Source organism: Ipomoea nil, unplaced genomic scaffold (genome assembly GCF_001879475.1).
Source record: "Ipomoea nil cultivar Tokyo-kokei standard unplaced genomic scaffold, Asagao_1.1 scaffold1562, whole genome shotgun sequence".
Lineage (NCBI taxonomy): Eukaryota > Viridiplantae > Streptophyta > Magnoliopsida > Solanales > Convolvulaceae > Ipomoea > Ipomoea nil.
In genome coordinates, this window is record NW_017617990.1 from 2334433 (window position 1) to 2358816 (window position 24384).

The following is a 24384-nucleotide window of genomic DNA, read 5'->3' on the forward strand; positions in this document are numbered from 1 at the left end:
ATTATGAATTCATGCCTGCACATTCACTTTGGAACCATGCCTACACATTCACTTTGGAACCATGAGATTATGAATTTTCTGTTATAAGATTATGAATTTTCTGTTATGAAATTATGAATTTTCAGTTATGAGATTATGAATCTTCTGTTATGCGATTATGAATTTTCTGTTATGAGATTATGAATTTTCATTACATTCATAATTTCGGACATTCATAAATTATGAATTCATGCCTGCACATTCACTTTGGAACCATGCCTACATATTCCCGTCCGAAATCACGGACATTCATAAATTATGAATCCATGCCTGCACATTCACTTTGGAACCATGCCTACACATTCACTTTGGAACCATGAGATTATGAATTTTCTGTTATAAGATTATGAATTTTCTGCTATGAGATTATGAATTTTCTGTTATAAGATTATGAATTTTCTGCTATGAGATTATGAATTTTCAGTTGTGAGATTATGAATTTTCTGTTATGCGATTATGAATTTTCTGTTATTAGATTATGAATTTTCATAAAATTCATAATCTCATAACAGAAAATTCATAATTTGATCAAACGCACGCCGTTAAATCCACATCCACGAATTTTTTTTTTTTTTTTGCCTAAAAACGACATCATTTTGCCTTATGTTCACCATTCTCGATGAACACGATTTCATGGCATAATTTGCGAAACTACTCTTCCAAGGCCAATCTCTCCATTCCTCCTTGATCCATCCTAGGCCCAATATAATTTCCTCCTATGTTTCATGGGTCTGGCCCCTAGGCCCCATCATTTTGGTAAAAATGAAAAAAAAAAAAAAAAAAAAAAAAAAAAAAAAAAAAAAAAAAGTAATAACAATAAAAACCTAATTAAAAAAAAAAAAAAAAAAAAAAAAAAAACCTTTCTTCCATGAGATATTTTAAAATCTTTATCACTTTGGATTTTTTTTTTAAAAAAAAGGGGGGAAAACCCTTTTATAACACAAAGAGTCAATTTTATTTACTTTCTCAACAACAAAGAGTCAATACCGCATCCACTAAGGCTCAATCTCATGACCTCCCATATGAAAGAGTCATTACATGTCATCTAAGCACGTGAGACTCAATCTCATGATCTCCCATATGAGAGAGTCACTACATACCATCTAAGCACAAGGTACTTTGCTAATATAATAACATTTGGATGCATTTATATTAATTTTTTTTTCCACCAAACAAATGATAAAATATAAAACTACTTTTTCACACATACAAGTCGAGTTAATTCCATAAACAGTCCTTTGACTAGTGAGATTTATTAATTTTTATCTTTTAACTTTTAATTAAATCATAAATAGTCGTTTGACTATTGACATTTACTAATAGTCATTGACTTTCAATTTAGCCATAAATAATCTCTCAACTATTGATTTTGTTCCAAATTTGGTTCTCCAATTAAATATTCATAAATAGTCAAATGACCATCTATGGTCCAATTGAAAGTCAAAGATAAAAATTGATAAAAATCAATAGTCAATTGATCATTTATGATCCAATTGAAAGTCATAATAAAAAATTGTAAATGCCTGCTTGGGAAAGCTATCCATATAGAGTTAATAATACCAAGGATTAGATGAACCTAATTTGATTACCAAATATCAGTAGATGTTTTACAATAATATAAGCTAGCCACCAAAATAGTGACTGATACATAAACTTCAAGAACATATACTATTCATATTGTTCTGAAGAATCTGCAGTGATTCTTAAAAGCTCTGGCATGTCTACCATATCAACAATCACTTTCATATATATATATATATATATATATATATATATATATATATATATATATATATATATATATATACATGCAGGCATGCATAATTTCAGGTTGCAGGTTTAACTTGTAAACATATAAACTATTCTTGGCTTATAAAACCCAATTAAAGAAAGAACAAACATAATTTCAGTAATTACATTCCGAGTGTCGGAGAAACTCTTTAAAGACCATTACAGAGACAAAATTAAGAAAAGTTTTACGTGTCAGACAGAGCTATCTTAAAACGTAAAAACCATTATTCATATTGTAGTGATCCAGAGTATTCAGATTCTTGTAAGATGGCAAGAATGATTAGTGTGCTTTCAAAACTAATTTCAACTATTTGATTGCAGATGTTCAATAAAGCACAATAGTTTATAGTTTTATTTTAACCTCAAAATGAAGGAGGGTACACAAGAAAGCATGCATCGAGCTCATCCACTGACAATCAGATACCTACGGCTCTCCTCCAAGCTCCACTTTCAGGTTGTCATATGGGTATACCTTCGGTGTCTGATCAAGAAAAGAACATGTAAAGAAGTGAATCAACTTCAGGCAAATAATAAGAAAACTAGAATGAGAATACCAACAGAAACAAGGATAAGAGGGCACAAAGGAGGCTAGTTAGTCTGCTTATCTATTGCATTTGCCATTTAATCTACTATGAAAGTTGAATGTCATTCTGCACTTCAAAGAGGTAGAACAGAGAGAAGAGAAATAAGATATGGCCAACTGGGCTTTCTTTCAAAGTTAGATCAGTAAACTGCAGCTATACCCCAACAGCACTTGATTTCAAACTGCTACAATAGAGATTAATAACATAATTTCTTTAGGTGGGCTGTAGATTTTAACTTTTAGGGGGCGTTTGGTTCATGTTATATAACATAACCAAGGGAATGTGACATTCCAAAGCTCACATACCAGTGTTTGGTTCATATTATCTTAGGGAATCTGACATTCCCAAGGAATGTCACATTCCCTCCACATAGGATTTTGAAGGGAATGTGATTCCCTTCAAAATCTTAGGTAATGTAAGATAACCTTAGTTATGTTAGTTTATTTTATATATATATATATATATATATATATATATATATATATATATATATATATATATATATATATATATATATATATATATATATATATTTTATTATGTTATATTAGCATATAAAATAATTTTGTTTCTCAAGTTCAAGATTTTAGTTAATATTTTAAAATCATGTAATTATATATGATACCGTTATCTTATTTATTTATTTTAATTTTTAAATTTATTAAAATATGTTAAGGATATTATAGTGTGTATACAAGATAATCCTAAACCAAACAAGATTATATTACATACCCCAATTTTAACCAAACACAGGAATCTAACATTCCCAGTAATCTAACATTCCCAGCAATCTAACATTCCCTAAGGTAATCTGACATTCCGTGAACCAAACGACCCCTTAATATTACTCTGTGTTGTGTGAATGGTTTGAAGATGGTTTTGACAAAGTGTAGGGTGCTGAGGATCAAGAAAAGGGTATTAAGGGTCTTTGCAATATTAAAGGAGATGCATCAACTATTATCTGCTCAAGAGTGAGCATGTTGTCAAGTGGGATATAAAAAAAAATGACGGTAGAATAACAGCAATAATCTTTTATGTGAGGCTGAAACATATGAGAGTAGGCAGTTCAAACAGAAAAGTGTCAAAGACATCATTATCAATCACAATAATAAAGATATGAAAGTAAAGTTTCTCATGGATAAAGTATAAATACAGGGTTTTCACAAGGATGACAGAAAATACAATTTTCAACATATCAATTTTGTATCATCTCTTAGAGGAATTGGCATATGTATTATGTATAAGCACACATAAATTGAATAACTAAGATACAGAAAGGCATATATTTGACTGAGTTATGAAAGGATTATATACTAAATTTCTAGAAGGCTTGGCATGTCTATAATCAAATTCCTAAAGATAGTTTTCAGTAGGTGGCAGATCAAAGGGATTTCCTTGATTTCATATAAGAAATACAAAGACTACAAGAGAGCACTTCCACAGAAAATAAAAAATGCAAAATGTCTCGTTTTATTTCATGTATACTTTTTAGCTTAGTGCCCTGGAAAGTTATTATCTTTTAAGTATTTTATTATGAAGAAAAGAAAATAAGGCATTCAAAGGACAAAACCTTTGCACCTAGAAAAAAGTAAATACATAATCTTACACATACCCAACAAATAGCACTGCCGACACAATATGATATCAACAATCATGCAAAGATACCCAATTCTTCATGTTAGTCATGTATTTCGTGTTAACTTATGAAGATAGTATAGCACAAGCAAGTATGACTATCCTCTACAGCAGCAAACCATCGTCATTCCCTTTTGACAAAAGGCTCTCTCAGTTGAGAGCATTATGCAAAGAGACCACACAATGAAAGCAGCATCATAACATATCTTGGCGCAAGTAGATTTAATTTATTTAATTTGAAACATATATGCCATTGCAACTTGATTTCATCCCTTAATACACAATATGTAAGCTAATCTGATACAATGGCAATAACCAAACAAGAATAAATGAACGTTGTAACTCACAAATGGGATTTTGGAAGCTTTGTCATTCCAGACAGCCATCAGTCCAAGAGAAGCAAAAAATCCCAATCCACCACACATCCAAGCCAATGCTTCATACTGATCCAACAAATAACACAATTAAAAAAAAAAAAAGAAAAAAAAAAAAAAAAAAAAAAAAAAAAAAAAAAAAAAAAAAACTCAATTTAGCAATGCTATATCACCTCAAAAAACAAATCAATAGAAGGAAAAAGCACAAATCTAACCTTTCCAACGGTATCGGCAATACGATCAATACAGGGTTCCGGGAACGGAGTCCCATTGTCCCACATGAGTTCATCATTCACCGGGAGCTAAAATGAAATCAAAACGCCGAAACTTAATTAGGGCTTCATACTCTAATAACTAGAAATGCAAAGAAAATTCACACTCATATTACATAAACTATCAATGTATCTATTTGGGGAATGGAAAATTACAGGTTTATCGGGAACAATATGTTTGCCGACGGGGAGGCCCATGCCGGCGCGAGTACGAAGGGAGGAGGCGACGGAGCGCGCGACGACTCCTCTACCGCCCATGATGTGCGCCGCTGCTTGGCTCAATCTTCCGGCCATTTTCCGATGATCGGATCGCTCGCTGATTTGGGGATTTCAGTGCAGAATCAGGTAGGGTAAATGTTGTTGAAGCTTACCTATCAGATATCAAAGGAAGGAAGGCAGGAAAAGTTATTTCCATATAAGCCCCATGTAAAATAGGTTATTATATATCACCCCCAAACAGAGTTCAAAAGTTCTTGCCATGATGCTAGTGAAATTGTTAACTGAAAAAATATACTCCGTAGATAATTTTAATTTTAGTATTTTGGCTGTTTTATTTTAATAATTTGTGTTGAATTGATTAAATTTGATCTTTTAAAAATTGAAATTTTTTCAATTCTTTTTATCAAAACAGGAGACCCAAACTTAGGCACTCTTCCTCGCTCTTCACTCTATGGGTGCTCGTCACCTGCACTATATCAGTAAAAACAAACTCTTCTAACTCCGTAATTTTTGTCTTAATAAAGAATAAAAATGTGTCATTTTTATACATACTAAGTAAATAAGAATAAATAGAATTACAATAATATAGGTTATCTATAGAACTAGAGTCCATACGAAAAATAATAATTTTAGACTATTTCGAGACGTATCAAAGAGTTGTAGTCACTATTAAGAAATTTATTTTGAGTCATCCAATTAGTACATCGATTTGTTGCGCGGGGTATATGCTTAAATATACATCCCCAATATCAATCAATTAACTTTCGAATAGCATTGGTTGTGTTACAATTTAGGTCAAAACAATCATCTATTTTGTTAAGCGTTGAATTACAAGCAAAATGTCCTTACATGTCTTCTTTTTTTTAATAATAAAGAATTTAATTTAATTGATTTTGGTCGTGCTACACACTATTATACATGAACAAAATGTACTAGTGTACACTCTTGAATAGTAATTATAGGTTTCCTTCTTCACCATTCTAGTAAAAATAACTTAAATTAAACTTTTCTCATTAATAATTTGTTACATAAGATTTGCATTCACCAACTCTCTTCAACAAAGATACAAAATAGTGGAATACAGAGCATGGATAAGTTAGACAAAAGTGAAAAGCCCCACAGATCCAACAACAATAAACTTAGAAGTATAAAACACAATAACCACACTTATGTGTAATATATCATGGCATGGGCTCATCCTATGATCAAATTTCCAACTGGCTTTGGACCTCCAATATGGTCTTAGCAGACTCCCTAAGCTTCTGCTCTTCCTCCTCAGTAAGGTGCACGTTGGTAACGCCCAACACGCCCCATCTCCCGAGCTGCGATGGCAAGCTCAAGAAAACTTCGCCCCCCTCGATGCCATAGAACCCCTTGGCGAGGACCGAGACAGGGTGAATCCTTCTCTGGTCACGAAGTATGGACCGAGCCAGGTTAGCCACAGAGTAGCCAATTGCCCAAGAGGTGTAGCCTTTCAGACTGATCACTTCATACGCACTCTGCACCACGTCTCGGTGGATGTTCTCCAGCGTTTCCTTCTCAAACGCAATCTGTTGCCTCTCAAGAAAGCTTAGAACCGGTACCCCTCCTATGCTTATGCTTGACCACAGCGCCACTGAACTGTCACCGTGCTCCCCAACAATGTACGCCTGGTGCAAGAACCCACAATTCAAGTTACCATTGGGGGCAGCAGATAAAATTTACCACACAGTTTCCCTATGACAGTAAGAAATCAACAGCCAAGACTAGCTTTTGGTAATGAAAAGAACAGCTGCCCTCAGTGCCCTGGTGGCTTATACCATTCATTTACATATTTGAAACTTTGTCGAACCAAACGTGATTAGCAGACGCAACCATTAAAAGATGGAAAGTGACAGCAAAACAATTGAATCAAATCGCAAGTTGCAGGAGTCAACTGGGCATATTTCAGGGCGATTTTGATAAGAGATACTAACTATATAATGTCACTGTCCTATGAATAAGTAAATAAACTGCAAAAACATATGGCAGCTCAAGGTTTGTTATCTTCAGGAGAAAAAGAAATTGAAAGGTATTGGTTCACGAAAAGATTAGGTTGCTTTCATCAAACCATTGGCGACGAGCTGACACAAGAACTAATTCTGAGTAATTTATCTTTTTCCCAACTTTCTGCAATTTAGCACTGCTCTATAGTCTATACTGAACCAATAAAGATTGTAGTTCTCGTTGGGTGACTTATCGTTTAAGGTTGATTAAGGTTTCTAACATGGTATGGATTTCCAAATTATTTCTGCAACTTAGTACTGCTCTTATAACAAAATCAAAGCTTGTAGTTTCTACTGAGTCTCACATCACCTATCTGTCTGCTTTGAATGCAGTTTATTAGCCTGTTAAGACTCACCATTTTAGAAGCTAGCTTTTGAAGTTGATTAAGGTTTCAACATGTGACATCACTTAATTTTCTGTAAAAGACCCGAGAAGGTTAACCAGCTTAAGTTAAGCATAGTTGATTCGCTTAAACCAAAAAAGCTAATAATCTGCTCGCACCTAGAGTCGATTTGAAATCTTGTAGTTATCGAGTTTCCCCTAATTTTCTAAATTTCTAAACAATATCAATTGGCATTATAAATGATTTCATTAAGGCTGTACTAATGGAGTATACTTGCTAATAATAATAATAATAATAATAATAATAATAATAATAATAATAATAATAATAATAATTCCTTTAAAAAATAATAATAATAATTATTATTATTAAAAATAAACTTACTTGAACGTCCTGAGCATTGACATCAAGGTGATCAGCAATGAGGGATCGGAAGCGGGAAGAGTCCAGGTTGGTGCCCGACCCGATGACCCGATTCGGTGGGAAGCCGGAGAGCTTCCAGGCGATGTAGGTCAGTACATCCACCGGATTGGAAACGATGAGCAGAATAGCATACTGAGAGTATTTAGCCAGCGGCGGAATGATGCTTTTAAACAACGAACAATTCCTCTGGATGAGATTCAGGCGGGTCTCGCCCGGGTTCTGTCTGGCACCCGCCGTGACGATGACGAGATCCGACCCGGCCGTTATGGAGTAATCGACGGAGGCGTGGATCTTAGTGCGCGGGAGAAAGGCGGCGGCGTGCTGGAGATCGAGCATTTCTCCGCGGAGCTTATCGGCCTTGGCGTCGACTAGGGCCAGCTCGTCGGCGAGATCCTGCGTGAGGATCGTCTGCGCTATAGCCATGCCGACGTTCCCGACGCCTATGACGGAGATTTTGGTGTGTCGCTTGGTGGGAGACGGCGGCGCCGCGTTCTGAACGGACTTGAAGAAGGCCTGGTTTAGGTCCAGCCCGCCCGGACCCAGTGAGGAAGACGATGAACTCTTATGCATTGTAGAATTCTATGATGCTCTGCAATGGCGTATAGTTTCTAGCTGAAGAAGAAAGAAGAATATATTTGCAGTATATATAGAAAAATCCAGTTGTCTTCAACGGTCAACGTTCAGAATCCACGAAATTGAAAAACAGAGGCCAATGACTAATTTTCAAGATATTTTACTAGGAAATGTAATATCGGTCAATAATTATTTTTTCAATTTATTGAAACATAAAGAATCAATACTGTTTCTATATTAGGATTGAACCCATAAGTCCATGACTACTACTAAACTATAACAGAGTGTTTGATTGAGGGAGGGAATTACGTGTAAAATGAATTGCAATGTCATCGGGGATAAATTACAAGGAATAAAGTTGGAATTTAAATTTCAATGTTTAATTTATAAGAATATAATTATTGAGAATTTCAATTTTAATGTTTGGTATACATGAGAATTGAAAAGGGAATAAGTAATATAAAGTCTAAAATATTTATTGTTGTTGTGGACATTAATTTTAAGTTTTTTTTTTAAAGAGGTAATTTTGTCTCATGATTTTTTTTTTCTTCTTAAAATCTATGGAATTAAAAAATTCTAATGAGACGTGAGATTTTAATTCCATGAAAATAAGGGAACTGTAAATCCATAGAATTGTAATTTCTTCCAATTAAGTGAGAATTAAATGAGAACGAAATTTAAATTCCCTTCAAAATCAATCACAGTGTAAGGTGATTGACAATTTTCAAAGAATTAATTTAAAAAAAAAAAACAGTAAAACATGTTGAAATATAAAATATTGCATTGCTGCTTTTTAGGTCATCAACATTATATTTATAGTACGGTTTAATATATAATAATAGTTCTAAAAAAGTATAAATATATAAATTGTGTTTTTAAGTCAAAACACATCACAACTATTAAGATCATTAAATTTTAATTGGTATTTAAAATGAGCTTATGAATACAAAACAAGGTAATGAATTATATATATGTTAACATTGTGTGTTCGTAATATATAAATTGTAAATTTTTAAAAATTAAATTGTGATAGTTTAATATGTAAATTATGGACATTTTTATACGGGTCTACTGAATAATTTATGCACACATAAAGAATGTGTTGCATACAATAAATAAAGCATATTAATATGTAACCTAATTATCAATTTAAATTTTAATAAATAGAAAGCACATCATTATTCAATCCACCATTACTAAAGTTTAATGTTTAGAAACATATGTTTAAAGTTTAAACCAAGGTACATGTTTTCAAATATTATTATCATATAATTCACACATTTCACATTTGTCCCCACAGGGTGAAAAATATAATATCTCTCGTCCCTATTTAAGAAATTAAGAATTCACTTGTGGCCTTAGAAAAAAATCCATTGGTTGAGTATTTTTTAAAAATGAGTATAAATTTAATAAGCAATCAAAAGAAACTTTTATAAGCAATCCAAAGTATAACCACAATAAGCAATCCAAAAAAAAAAAAAAAAAAAAAAAAAAAAAAAAAAACAAATTTAATAAGCAATCAAAAGTATAACCATAATTCAACTGAATTACCATGATTTATATTCTTCCAAATATTATGTCGAGACAGTTTGTGAAGCTCTTGAAATTAGGGATTCAACTTTTTAAAAAAAATAATAAGATATCATTACGTAGTGTAGAATTTTTATAAGTTGAAACCTTGGGAAAAGTCTTATTAGTTGGGAGGCTTTATTTTAATGACTAATTACACTTTTTGAAATACAATGGGCGGTATGTTGTAACCGAGTAAACCGACAACTTTTATTTATTCTGGAATTTTACCTTAGTATAACTAATGACTAATCCTTAGACATTGATTTTTTTTTTCCAGAAGAAATATGTTCCACTTGTTGAACAAGAAATATGTTCTTGTTCCAGAAGTAAATAACTTTCCAGCCGTCTATGACCTTCCAATAAATTTCGTAAAATATTTCAAAACCATATTGAAAAAAGAGTAAATACCCAAAATAGTCCCTCGACTATACTTAAATTCACAAATTGGTCATCGACTTTCAATTTCAACCAATTAAGTCCTTAACTTTGTAATTTTGACACGATTTGGTCCTCCATCTATTTGACTGTTTGTTGACTGTGATTTTTGAGGATATATATGTAATTTCATGGTCCATCGTCGATTTTTTAAGGTTCCGGTTGCATTTCCAGACCGCACTGTTACATTTGAATCCACTGCCGAAAGCAATCTACCAAGTCCGATCGCCTTTCTTCATCCTCCCTTTGGATTCAATGTAGTTGAGTTCGTACAAGAGCGAAGAAGACGGCGCGTTTCCGAACCAGTGCAACGTCATCCTGGAGGCCTCCACGTGCTCCGACGAGAGCTGAAGGTTCTTCTGGAGATCGTCGATCACGGTCAACAAACGGTCAAATAGATGGAGGACCAAATCGTATCAAAATTGCAAAGTTAAGAACTTAATTGGTTAAAATTGAAAGTCGGGGACCAATTTGTGAATTTAGGTATAGTCGAGGGACCATTTTGGGTATTTACTCTTGAAAAAATATATTAATAAATAGTACATTGACAGGCTTTGACAGGCCCGCGTTTCAACAGCTCAATCATTATTGCATGGATCATGGTTCATACAATTGTGTGGATCATAAATAAAAAGTACATTTTTAATATACTATGAGTACATTATTTTTATACGTATGATACATTTTTAATATACTAAGGGTACTATAATGTACCTTCAGTACGAAAATAATGTACTTTTAATTTATTAAAAATGTACATGATATTTATAGTTCACACAATTGTGTGGACCATGGTCCACACAATAATTTACGTCAATAGCTCTACTCCATGGTACTTGGAGCATATGTCAACCGGCCCAAATGTAGATGTCTCAATCGTTATGCCGTGGAATTGTGTCCACCTTGTAAGGTGGACACAGTTATATGTTCATAATTACTGAACTCTATATTCATAATTTTTGAACTTCATATTCACAATTATTGAACTTTATATTCATAATTACAAAACTCTATGTTTATAATTACTAAACTCTATGTTCATAATTATAAAACTCTGTCATAATTTTTGAACTTCATATTCATAATTATTGAATCTTTATATTCACAATTACAGAACTCTATGTTCACAATTATGTTCACAACTCTATATTCATAATTATAAAACTATATGAATTGAGTTTATAATGTTTTACTGTAATTCCATAAGTGAATACAAAGCTATTTATAGACAAGCTTTAACAAAGAAATAGATAACCACTTCAGAATAGCCTCTAACTACACAGGAATATCTAACTAATATCTAACTGCCTAATACTCCCCCTCAAGTTGAAGAGGGACACGGGACCACGCCAAGCTTGCACCGTAGATCACCAAAGCGAGACGAAGAAGGGGGCTTGGTAAAAATGTCCGCGAGCGGGTCATTGGTAGAGACAAAGTTCACCTTTAAGGCACCAGTCGTCACTTTATCCTGAACAAAGTGGTACGGTCCGTTGCTTTCTAGATGTCCAAGAAACAAGATTGGGGCCTAGAAACATGGCGTAGCCCGCAATGGACTTCCGATCTAGAGAGCAGTCAGCCCAGTCAGAGTCTGAAAAGGCATACACTACCGAAGAAGACGACGGTGTGAGACGGAGACACAGATTCTGCGTGCCTTGCACGTAGCGCAACACCCGTTTGAGTGATGCCCAGTGATCCTGCGTTGGCCATGCATGCATTGACACAGGCGATTCACAGAGAAAGACAAATCTGGGCGAGTGATTAGTAGATACATCAGGGATCCAACAAAACGTCTGTACGACGTTGGATCGTCGAGGAGAAATGACCGCACAGTAGAACTAGAAGTAGCTAGCGCCATTGGAGTGGATAACGGCTTGCAAGATTTCATGCCGGCTTTGCGTAGGAGTTCCGACATGTACCGCTATTGTGAGAGCATCAAGCCATCTTTGGTATAAGTAGGCTCGATGCCTAAAAAGAACCGAGGCCGACCCAGATCCCGAATGCGAAATGAAGTAGACATATGGGCCATAACACTGTTGATCATGTCGAGTTTGTTGCCAAGCAGGAGAATATCATCCACGTAAACTAACACATACGCCCGTACCTGTCCAAAGTAAAAAATAAATAAGGAAACGTCTGTTTTGGACGGACGAAACCCAACTTCTAGCAAAAAGTCGTGCAGCCTCTTAAACCACGCACGAGGGGCCTGTTTAAGCCCATACAGCGAGCATTGTAGTTTACAAACATGTTCAGGAAAGTTCGGATTTGTATAGCCGGGTGGTTGGCGCATATAGATGTATTCGTCAATGCGCTCATTTAGAAAGGCGTTGTGGACATCCAATTGGCACATAGTCTACTTATTCGACACGGCGAAGGCCAGGAGTAGCCGAATGGTGGGTCGGTTTGACCGCCGGACTATACGTTTCGGAGTAATCCTCGCTCGGCACTTGGTTAAACCCCTTGGCCACGAGTCGGTCCTTGTAGCGGTTGATGGTGCCATCGGATTTCCATTTAATACGAAATACCCATTTGCTGCCTATTACATTTATGTCACGACGTGGGGGGAACTAGACGCCAGGTTTGGTTTTGTAGTAAGCCGCTGAACTCAGTGTCCATTGCCGCTTGCCAACGTGAGGATTTAACAACTTGCGAGTGACAGGTGGGCTCATCGTCATCTATGGAGGTCGCCATTGAAGTCGGGCGTTATTCCGGATACTGTCGCCGTGCATGGGTTGATGTTCGTAGCTGCATAACATGAGTCCGGACATTAGGCCTCACGCCATGGCGCCTGCCTGTGGTAGTTGATGAAGTCGTCGGGTGAAATGAAGAGGAGGCAATGCCTGCTGTCGAGGAAGAAGTCGACAGACTCGACAATTGCGACGGGTGTGGCAGATTCACGACCGGTGAAGGCGCCTGCATGGGCTGGACTGGAGATGGGGTATGCAAGACTGGAGCACACGCCCAACGAAGCGTAGTCTCTTTAGCTTTAGGTCCAGTCTGGACTGCAGGGTGTGCGGTCGCATAGGGAAAAACCTCCTTATTGAATCGCACATTTCGAGCAATGTAAATGCGACCTGAGTTCCTGTCCAAACACCTATAGCCAAGACATGTGATGGTTTTATTGGGACCGGGTCCACTATAAACCGGGTATAGGAACATAGGACAAGGGTAGGGCACTAGGCCCAGAACAATACGTACAAAAGCCCGAGGTACATACCCAGGCGGCCCAAATACAAAGAACAAGGCCCACAGGATAGGGTATAGCTAAATATGCTACTTGCAGGAATCGAACCCAGGTGGTTGGGTTGAGAGTATGAGATCAAGACCACTAGACCGTAGTGCCTATCGTGTCTGAGTTGCCCTTAGCTAAGGATCCGGGACCCCTATTTATAACCTGCCCCCTCCCCTCCTGGGCCTCCACGTGCCCCACGTGCTTTAGTCGCCACTCCCTCATTTTCCGTACGCCAATCTGCACGTCCACCATGCTTCATAAATTCCCGTGCCCCTTACACGCACCCTGCACACGCATCCCCCACTCCAGGCCGCCGGGCAACCCGCCAGAACGCCGTAGGCCGCGCCCCCTCCACGGGGTGCTGAGCCCGCGCCCAGCCAGCGTCCCGCTCTGGCTGCGGGCGCCGGCGACCACCGCCCTCACGTCCCTGCGCGAGGGCGTCCAGCCGCCGTGCCCCTAGGTCGTGCGCCGGGTGCGGTGTCGCCAGCCGGGGCCAGCGACCCGCCCCTGGCCGTGGGCGGTAGTGGCCGCCGCCCCCGTGCCCTCGGGTGGGGAGCGCCAGGCCCGCGCGCTGTGGTCGGCTGGGGCCAGTGCCCCAGCCGGCGGTTCTTCTGGCCACGGCAGCCGGCCGACGCCGGCCACCCCACGGCCACCTACCTCCCCCCCCCCCCCTCACGCCATACCTACCTCCCCCCTTCAGGTCCATGCTCTTCACCCCGGCCCACCATGCGTGCTTGTCTTCCTAGCCCAACAAAACTTGGGCCAACCTCCTTCTTTCACCACCCCCAGTTGGGCCAATACTTTCCCAATAAAATGGACCCCCTTGGGTCCCATATCCCCATCAACATGAATATGGATATCCCAGAAAAACACATGAAGTAGACCGGTTGTCCATTTTGTGTTTATTGTATAGATGTAGGCACGGGAAGCATTCGCACTCGAACACACGTAACAAACTGTAATTAGGAGACTTGTAGTATAACTGGGAGTAGGGACTGACGTTTTGGGAAACAGTATAAGGTAGACGATTTATTAAATGAACGACAGACTCGAAGGCAAACAACCAATATTTTTGTGGTACATGGCTTTGGGCAAGTAGAGTTAGCCTAGTTTCGACAACGTGACGGTGTTTACGCTACGGTCTTTCTGCTCGTGTGTGTGTGCGGCGACGACTGTCGGTGTAAAATTCTTCGCCGTGTGTAATTTTCGGTATTCACAGCCCATATCCGACTGAACACATTTAATAGTGGTCGAAAATGAATTTTCCACTAACGCACGAAATTTAGCAAATATAGAATAGATATCCGATTTAGACTTCATTAGATAGTACCCAAAAAATCGAGAAAAATCGTCCACACAAAGGACAAAATACCTAAAACCATCTATAGAAGGTACCGGTGACGGTCCTCAAATGTCAATGTCCGTGAATATTAAATCCAGTACAGACTGACTCGATATCTCAATACGCGTGAGTGGGAAGCGCACAGACTTACCCATTTGACACGCGATACACAATGAGTTTATTGAATGTAACGAACCACTAACAGGACAGCTAGTAAGAACCTGACGTAGGACTCGGGTATGGGGGTACCCAAGTCTATTATGTCATATTGTGGGAGACGTTTTGGCTGAGAGTAATGCAACTGGAGAATACGCGGTGAGTGAGTACATCCCGCCGTGACTTGGACCTCTAAGAAGAATCTCTCGGGTGATACGGTCCTTCACAACAAAATGGGAAAGGTGAAATTCAAAATAAACAATCGTTGTCACAGGTGAATTTATGTACAGATATTAAAGAGGCCCGTAATTTACGAACATGTGGCCCATAATTTAGGGACATGCAATACACTATTTAGGGACAGTGACTGAGACTTGGGCAATAAACTTAAAGAACCTGTGTTATGAATGGGCAGACCTGAACCATCACCCACGCGCAATGCTCCGTCCCTGGTGTATTGCTCAACATTACTTAACGCCGCTGCATTTGGGGTCGCATGGGCATTAGCGCCAGTGTCCAGGAACCAGAAGTTGGAAAATAAGGCGGTGTTGTAGTCCACTTGAGGCTGATGCGAAACAATGTGAGCTTGTGGCGTTGTGACTGCGAGCCAGGATGCGACGAAGCCATTCGTTGACCATACACATCAACAAACCGCCTGTAACAAGTGAGTCCCGTATGCCCAGGGCCATCACAGAGATGGCAACAAACGCCACTGTCGCGACCACGTCCTCGTCCCCCACCACCTGTTGTTGTGCCCACGACCTCGTCCATTGTTGGAGGGCGACGGGGACTGCTAAGCCACCATTACCGCCGGCTAGAATGAAGAGACAGCGACGACTCATCCGGAAAGAGGCATTGGTGAGTCGCTAAGAGATCCACTACCTCAAGAATCGTAAGTGGTGCGCTTTTCGTCGTGAGAGAGGCGACAAGGCCGCGGTACTGCAGTCGAAGGCCACAAAAAACATGGAGGTTCTGCTCATCAAGGCCAATTGGACGGCCAGCTTGAGCTAACTGCTCAACTAGAACCTGCGCCTTACTGAGATACGCCACCGAAGAGGAGTCGCCTTGCCGGAGACTCTGTAATTGAGTGAGCAAACTGAGCGACCGAAACGAGAGGTGGACCCCAACACCGTTTCAACCACGACCTAGACGGCACGCAACGTGGAATGGCCAATTGCGAGGTAGAGAACCTCCTCCGACATAGACGATATGAGCATGCTGAGGATCGATTGACCCTGTTGGACCCATATCGCATGGCTCGGATTTGCAGTAGGCATGGCAGTCGACGATGATGATGCAACGAGGAACTCCGGTGGATAGGTATGAGTGCCATCAACATCAACGTAGCCATACAAGTTGTATCCACGCAAGAAGGGGGAAGAGAAAATTCGAAGAAGAGAGCATGCTGAGGATCGATTGACCCTGTTGGACCCATATCGCATGGCTCGGATTTGCAGTAGGCGTGGCAGTCGACGATGATGATGCAACGAGGAACTCCGGTGGACAGTTATGAGTGCCATCAACGTAGCCATACAAGTTTGATCCACTCAAGAAGGGGGAAGAGAAAATTCGAAAAAGAGAGCACCTGCTGCAGCATAGTCGAGGGTCGCTGCTCGGAGATAGTAACAGCAGCCGCCGAACCATCAGTCGAAGTGTTCACCGGAGCCGGGAGAGAGGCCGCTGCTTGGAGATAGTAACAGCAGCCGCCGCCGAACCATCAATCAAAGTGTTCAATCAAAGTGTTCGCCGGAGCCCGGAGAGAGGCCAAACCATCAGTCGAAGTGTTCCCCGGAGCCGGGAGAGAGCCGAGAGAGAGGCCGCTGCTCGGAGATAGTAACAACAGCCGCCGAACCATCTGTCGAAGTGTTCACCGGAGCCGGGGGAGAAGCATTGTCAATTGCGGTCATAGGATCGAGAATGACAAACTGATACTAGATTGAGTTTATAATGTTTTACTGTTATTCCATAAGTGAATACAAAGCTATTTATACACAAGCTTTAACAAGGAAATAGATAACCACTCCACAATAACCTCTAACTACACAGGAATATCTAACTGCCTAATATCACTGTATATCCAAGAATAATTATTGACAACCTAAGATTTCTGAACTACCTGACTTTCCCCATTCTTAATCATTCAAGAGCAGGTAATCCTATAGAAACCATGTTACAACACATATGAAATGAAATCTCAAATTAATTATATTAAAAGAAACAAGGAGAAATAAACAAAGGTGAATCCAAATAATTATTAAGATAATCTGCCACATTCTGGGAATATAGTCAACTTGTCTGCAACTATACACAGTTAAATGCTATACATAGTGAAGCTAAAACTATTATCTGTAAAGCAAACAATAAAAGTGAACTTGGTTTTGATGAGTAATGGCAAAGCTGCAAAGAAAGTTTTCCCGTGGCAGTATTGGAGGTCTAAAGCATGGTGTTGTCACCGAATGTGTTCTCCCCGCTGTAGGTGACATAGAGGAAACCATCTTCGTCCTTCTTCTCGTCATATACAGCAGACATGAGTGCTCCTGCGGGGGCAAAGAAGTAGAGAGGAATACAAAGTTCATGTTAAGATTTCAGCAGTTTATGCTAAACAACAGCAATTTGGAAGAGCCACTTCGTGTCACTAAACCACAAGGTCATTGGCAGTTTGATGGCATTATTCTAAACGGGTTTTCGCAATATTTATCACTTACCTGTTGGTGGGAGGACATTATCAACAAATATGAAAATTGCTTTCTCCGGGCTCAACTCAATCCTTTTGCGAATCACATACACGAATTGCCCTACCGTGAGGTCAGAAGGGACGAGATACCTGTAAGTTTGTCAATTAGACACCAGCAAGAGAGAGAGGCCAACAGGGAAATTTACCGTTTGATGAGATGATCATAGAGTAATAATGGTCATGGTGAGACGAAGCAAAAGAAAAGCAACCTCAAATTTTAGTTTTCGAGTTGTGTTAGGCACATAAAAAATGAAAGGAGAACCCTCGGAGTGAATCAAACATCTCTAACAGACTAAGACAAAAATCCCTTCTTTGAAGCTTGTGTCCCTCAACTGATTAACACTGATATCTATGATAATAGGAGTTCTAATTTTGCCCTCTATCTGGCCAAATTAAATAAATAACTTCAAACGTAAACACAAAGGAAGGCTCACTTTTTCTTGTCAATGTTCGGAATGTCGCTTCTCTCTGCCTTCTCAACAATCACCTACAAAACAAAGAAACAAATATACATAGAAATGACGGGGAACTTCCACAATATGAATCTCTGATTGTGTAATTATACATTTATACTCAATTCCTCCCGTTAACAATATTTAGATGTTAGACACTACACAGATGAACATCTTAAACATCCCCCGGTCCATTAGGGAGGGATTCATTATTGATTGAATACAGAACACAGAGAATGGGTAATCATTTTTGCCAGCAACATTGATGAAGCAAAACCAATCCACCATCAATAAGTGATTTGATATATCTCAAGAAAAAGCAATATTGATCAACACAATCAATTAAAACTCTGTCCAATTTCCTTGCATTTTAGGCACCATTTGAAGTTATGGATAAAAAATTTAGGTTAAAACCAATGATTCAAATAAAAAAATTAGGGCAGAAACTTGATATTCTCACCGGAATTCTCTCCGAATATTTTTCCCTAATCCGGCTAGCCTCAACCCGCCTCTTCTCTGAAATTATTCCACTCAAGAAAATTAACACCAATTCAGCTACTACACAAACACAAACACAAAGCAAAATCATACAAACCAAGATCATGCTGTTGCTTGAATGAACTCTTCGCCATCCCGTCCGATTACAGCAACCTAAAAAGTTGAAAATCTTTTCATTAATTCCGAGTACCCAAACACGATCATAATGCTTTCTAAACCAAAGCAGTCATAATCTCGAATCCCTTTTAATTCCGTAGCAATCACAAATCAAACATATCATTACCCAATAAAAATCAAACCAAACACTAGAACGAGAAAAATAATTGCTTTTAATTTACAAATTCAGAACAGCAGCAAAGAGAACGAAGCACTAAACTTAGGTCTCTTGTAATTTCCGCAGTAATTACATCTAAGTTTTGGATTATCTAAGAAAATCTCAAACAATCAATCATCAATGGAAAATACAAAAGTAGAACCAACCTAGAATGATAAAGTTGGAAGAAAGCAGATTCTTTGTAGAGTCGAGTGAATTCTTGTACTCTCTGCTTCTATCTAGTCTAGTGTATATATATAGGGAATAGTAGTGAATGAAGTAGAATTTCAAAAGTAAACAAAATCCTCTTTATTTTCGATTTTATAGGTAATTGGATCGGAAGTAAAATTGTAGAGGAGGACTAAAATAATTTGTATTCTTATAATTTAAAACTTTTTTTTTTTACTTTAATTATTTTAATATAAAATATAATTTACTATAAATAATAATAATAATTTTTCAATAACCTTGTGGTCTGGTGACATGGAGTGACTAGAAAGTTATGGATTTGAACTTTAGTGGAACAGTATTGGCTCTTTGTGCTTAGAGTGTGTTTGGTTCGGGTCATCTTAGATTACCTAAGTAAAGTAATTTGAGTCTGGTAATGTTATATTACCTTGCGGGTCATCTTAGATTACCTAAGTAATCTGAGTCTGGTAATGTTATATTACCTTATTTGATTCAAGTTATAAGATTACCTGGTAATGTTATATTACCTAAAAGCTTGGGCGGTAATGTTTCAAGGTAATGTGATTACCTCAATTTTTTAGGTAATCTTAAATTACCTTGAATTATTCTAACTTTGCCCTTGTTAACTAATCCTTATATTATAATAATAATAATAATAATAATAATAATAATAATAATAATAATAATAAATATATGTTTATATAATCAAATATACATGTGTGTATATTTATATATTTAAATTTTTTTTTAATATTTAAGTATTGATATACATTAATATAATTCATATAAATAAATAAATACACACACATATAAATATAAAAATAATATATATATATATATATATATATATATATATATATATATATATATATATATATATATATATATATATATATATTGAGGACATTATAGTAAATTGATCCATATAATCTAAAATATAACTCTTAACCAAATAAGGTAATATTATATTACACAATCCAAGCCAAACACAGAAGGTAATCTTACATTCCTAAAACCTCACATTACCTTCCTGGAGGTAATCCTATTACTTGGATAATCCAAGATTCCATGAACCAAACACCCACTTAGTAGGTTGTGATACAGATATTATATTGTTTACTACATTGTAACAGAGTCATGTAGATCTTTATATCTTATTTCTAATAATATAAGTTTGGGTATTTTCTTTGGAGGAAGGTTACACTCATTTTTACACCAAATATTTATCTATTTTGTATTTATTTATTTAGGATTAAAGTTGATTTAGGTAAGAAGATTTGCAGGGATAAAGGATAGAATTTTTAACAAAAGATTAAATTGTGTAAAACCATCAAAGTCAATGACTAAATTGAGCACAAAAAGTCGTTTAGGACTAAATTAAGTAAAATCACTATAGTCAAGACTATATTGGGTATTAACTCAAATAATTAATATTTATGAACATATAAAAAATAGTAAATATTGCACTTTTTGAGTGAACTGCTATTCCACTTTAATTGCAATATTCTCTATTTATTCGAGAGCAGGTAATCCTACGGAAACCATGCCACAATAAAGATGAAATGCAATCTTAAATTAATTATATTAAAAATAAAAAACAAAGACAAATAAAATCCAAATGATTACTAAATATCTGCCACATCCTGGGGATATAATCAAACTTGTGTGCAACTATACACAGTTAAATGCTATACATATATAGTGAAGCTGAAACTATTATCTATAGACTATAAAGCAAACTGAAACTATTATCGATAGACTATAAAGCAAACTGAAACTAGATAAAAGTGAAGTCGGATTTAATCCAATAATGGTGAGGCTGCAAAGAATGTTTTCCCGTGGCAGTATTGGAGGTCTAAAGCGTCGTGGTGTCGTCCCCGAATGTGTTCTCCCCGCTGTAGGTGACATAGAGGAAACCATCTTCGTCCTTCTTCTCTTCGTAAACGACAGACATGAGTGCTCCTGTGGGGCAAAGTAGAGAGGAAGAGGAAGTTCGTTTTGAGATTTCAGCAGTTTATGCTAAACAACATGCTACTAGTTCATATGGCATTATTCTAAAGGGGTTTTCGCAATGTGTATCACTCACCTGTTGGTGGGAGGACATTATCAACAAATATGAAGATTGCTTTCTCCGCGCTCAACTGTATCCTCTTGCGAATCACATACACGAATTGCCCTACCGAGAGGTCAGCAGGGACGAGAAACCTGTAAGTTTGTCAATTAGACACCAGCAAGAGAGAAAGGCCAACAAGGAAATTTACTGATTTGATGAGATGATCATAGAGTTATAATGGTCATGGTGAGGCAAAAGCACAAACAAGAAGCCTCAGACTGAATCATATATCTCTAAGACAGAAAAAAATCCCTTCTTTGATGCCCTCATGTCCTTCAAATCTATGATAATCGGAGTTCTAATCTTGCCCTATCTGGCCAAACTAAATAAATAACTGTAAATCTAAGCACAAGGGAATGTCGGCTCACTTTTTCTTGTCAATGTTTGGAATGTCACTTTTCTCTGCCCTCTCAACAATCACCTACAAAACAAAGAAACAAATATACATAGATGAACCAAAACATGAAGCAGAAAGGTCTGGGGAACTTCCACAATATGTATCTGAATCTCTAATTGTGTAATTATACATTTATAATCTATCATTGAGGGATTCATAATCGACTGAATAAAGAACACTAGGAATGGGTAATCATTTTTGCCATCAACATTGTTGAAGCAAAACCAATTCCACCATCAATTAGTGATTTGATATCTCAAGAAAAGCAATATTGATCAATCAATAAATTCAAACTCTGTCCAATTTCCTTGCATTTTAGGCACCATTTGACAACAGAGAAATTTAGGTTAAAAGCAATGATTCAAATACAAAAATTAGGGCAGAAACTTCATATTCTCACCGGAATTTTATCCGGATATTTTTCCCTAATCTGGCCAGCCTCAACGCTCCTCTTCTCTGAAATTATTCAGACAGAAAATTAACACCAATTCAGCTACTACGCAAACACAAAGCAAATTTATACAAACCAAATCCATGCTGTTGCTTGAATAAACTCTTCGCCATCCCGTCTGATTACTGCAACCTAAAAAGTTGAAAATCTTTGCATTAATTCATAATGCTTCTAAATCAAAGCAGTAATAATCTCGTAATCACAAAGCAAACCTATCATTATCATTACCCAATAAAAATCAAACCAAACACTAGAAAGTAAAAAATAATTGCAGTAATTTACTACTTCAGATCAGCAGCAGAGAGAACGAACCTTTTTTTTTTTTGTTGTGCTGAAGAATGATCGGTTTGAAAGAAAGCAGATTATTTGTAGAGTTAAGTTCTTATCCTTTTTGGACTCTGGTTCTATCTAGTCTAGCTATTCAATGAAGTAGAATTTCAAAAGTAAACAAAATCCTCTTTATTTTCGATTTTATAGGTATTGAGATTGAATCGAATGAGAAGAGACGATCAAGTAAAATTGTAGACTTATCACGATCATTAATTTTGGTAAACCGTTGATCATAAATGATTAACGGTTTTAAAATATGCCAACTAGCGATAAATAAGTATGATAATATTTTGGTAAATATTACATTAAATGTACTTTTGTAATTATTCAGGACTTTAGGAAGGTTCTTGCGTGACGCGTGCTTGCTTGTTGAGCAGCAGGTATGGGAAGGCTTGGGCTTCAAGAAAAAAAAAAAAACACTATAGTCAAAATCTATTTAGGTAACTAAAGAATTTGTGATCGAACCAACTCTTTTAAATGGAAGGTCATAGTGTTTAAATCTCAATGGAAAATTTTCAGAAAATAGAAAATAGAAAACATGTTTACTAACACAGTTTTTCATTTTGAAAACGGAAAATAATTTTTGAAAATTTTTGAAAAACTGGAACACACTTAAAAACTGTTTTTGGAATGAAAAAATAGAACCATCTATCATCTATTTAGTTATATGTCACTATAACCATATTATTATAATTACATTCATTATCATCTTATTTTACTTAGCACTATCTTTTATCTTTTCTACTCACTTTACTTATTTAAACATAATTTATTTGCTTACACTTTAAAGTTATACATTATTTATATTATCAAAATTAAGAATTAAACTCTATATAATGTTTTAGATTTTGATTGAACTCAATAGATTATTAGTTCAAATATTTTTAATTATGTAACATCATAGTACAAGTTCAGTCCAAATATCGGATATTGAAATTTCATATACATTAAAATTCAAAGTAAAAGTAACTCTTTGTGTTTCAATGAGTTGAGAAAGTATGTATATATGAATATACTACATTGTAACAAAATCACTTATACTTTAAAAAAAAAAAGTCTATTTATGTATGTCTCTTTTTAATCTATATCAACCAAGTTAGAAAATGACAAAAATGAAATGAGATATTCATTTTAAATTCAAACTTCTGCCCAATTATATTATTGAGGTGCAAATTTTGAAACCTTAATCAAAGAAGATCAAACTTCTTTCACTTGAATATGATCATTGATTTTGTAAATTAGTTTATTTTTAAATAAACAATAAATTGTCATTTTTTTTAATGAAATTTGGTCAATTTATTTATGAATGTTAATTTATTAGATAATGTGTATCTCAATTTATTAAGGAGTATTAGTTAATTTACAAATAGATGGCTATTATACATGTGTTTACAACTCCCCAAATTGATGAATGTTGTTAGATGAATTAAATAAATTTTGTTGGATAAATTGACTAATGTTCCTAACATAATTCTTGAATTGATTTACATATAAATACATAAATATGTTGTTAAAATGCATAAATAAAAAAGTATTTATGAGAATGTAAAAAATTATAAATATGATTTCTAGATGGTAGCTTAGTTATAGAAAAAATATTTTAAAAGAAATTTTATTTGAATAATCATCGGATCAAAGTAATCCAATAGTTTTTACTGTATCTCTCTCAACTCTGTTTGACACGTCTAGCTAAAAAGTTAGTAGCTAATAAACTAACTAATCTGTCTATACACCAAGACTATGTGGTCTAATGGTATCCGAGTTGGACTTCCATTTGGAAGGTTGTGAGTTCGAGCCTCAGTGGAGGCGTTATTGGTTCTCTGTGTTTCAGTAGGTTGAGAAAGTATATGAACAGATACTACATTGTAATAGAGCCAGTAGCATTCAAAAAAAGT

At 36.5% G+C, this 24384-nt stretch overlaps 3 protein-coding genes across 6 annotated transcripts; all 3 read right to left on the reverse strand.

Moving 5' to 3' along the window:
* Window positions 1-1904: 1904 nt before the first annotated feature.
* Window positions 1905-5126, reverse strand: LOC109189747 (NADH dehydrogenase [ubiquinone] 1 beta subcomplex subunit 8, mitochondrial). The gene is made up of 4 exons (XM_019340353.1): window positions 4852-5126; window positions 4639-4725; window positions 4397-4492; window positions 1905-2311 (listed from the first exon to the last, which is right to left on the reverse strand). Exons 1-4 carry the CDS (start codon window positions 4987-4989, stop codon window positions 2255-2257), a joined length of 378 nt encoding a protein of 125 aa, XP_019195898.1. The 5' UTR covers window positions 4990-5126; the 3' UTR covers window positions 1905-2254.
* Window positions 5127-5892: 766 nt separating this feature from the next.
* Window positions 5893-8351, reverse strand: LOC109189745 (L-lactate dehydrogenase A-like). Its single transcript, XM_019340350.1, has 2 exons — window positions 7667-8351; window positions 5893-6563 (listed from the first exon to the last, which is right to left on the reverse strand). Exons 1-2 carry the CDS (start codon window positions 8273-8275, stop codon window positions 6120-6122), a joined length of 1053 nt encoding a protein of 350 aa, XP_019195895.1. The 5' UTR covers window positions 8276-8351; the 3' UTR covers window positions 5893-6119.
* Window positions 8352-17199: 8848 nt separating this feature from the next.
* LOC109189748 (autophagy-related protein 8f-like) lies at window positions 17200-22690 on the reverse strand. Of its 4 annotated transcripts, none has more exons than XM_019340355.1 (7): window positions 22496-22690; window positions 22236-22294; window positions 22109-22164; window positions 21680-21732; window positions 21285-21403; window positions 20978-21160; window positions 20801-20937 (listed from the first exon to the last, which is right to left on the reverse strand). In XM_019340355.1, exons 2-6 carry the CDS (start codon window positions 22270-22272, stop codon window positions 21054-21056), a joined length of 372 nt encoding a protein of 123 aa, XP_019195900.1. In that variant the 5' UTR covers window positions 22273-22294; window positions 22496-22690; the 3' UTR covers window positions 20801-20937; window positions 20978-21053. The 4 variants fall into 4 exon arrangements, with proteins under 4 accessions (XP_019195902.1, XP_019195901.1, XP_019195900.1 ...); XM_019340354.1 differs by having other exon boundaries at window positions 22236-22291; window positions 22472-22689; XM_019340357.1 differs by lacking the exons at window positions 20801-20937; window positions 20978-21160 and adding an exon at window positions 17200-17549 and having other exon boundaries at window positions 22236-22291; window positions 22472-22681.
* Window positions 22691-24384: the final 1694 nt, after the last annotated feature.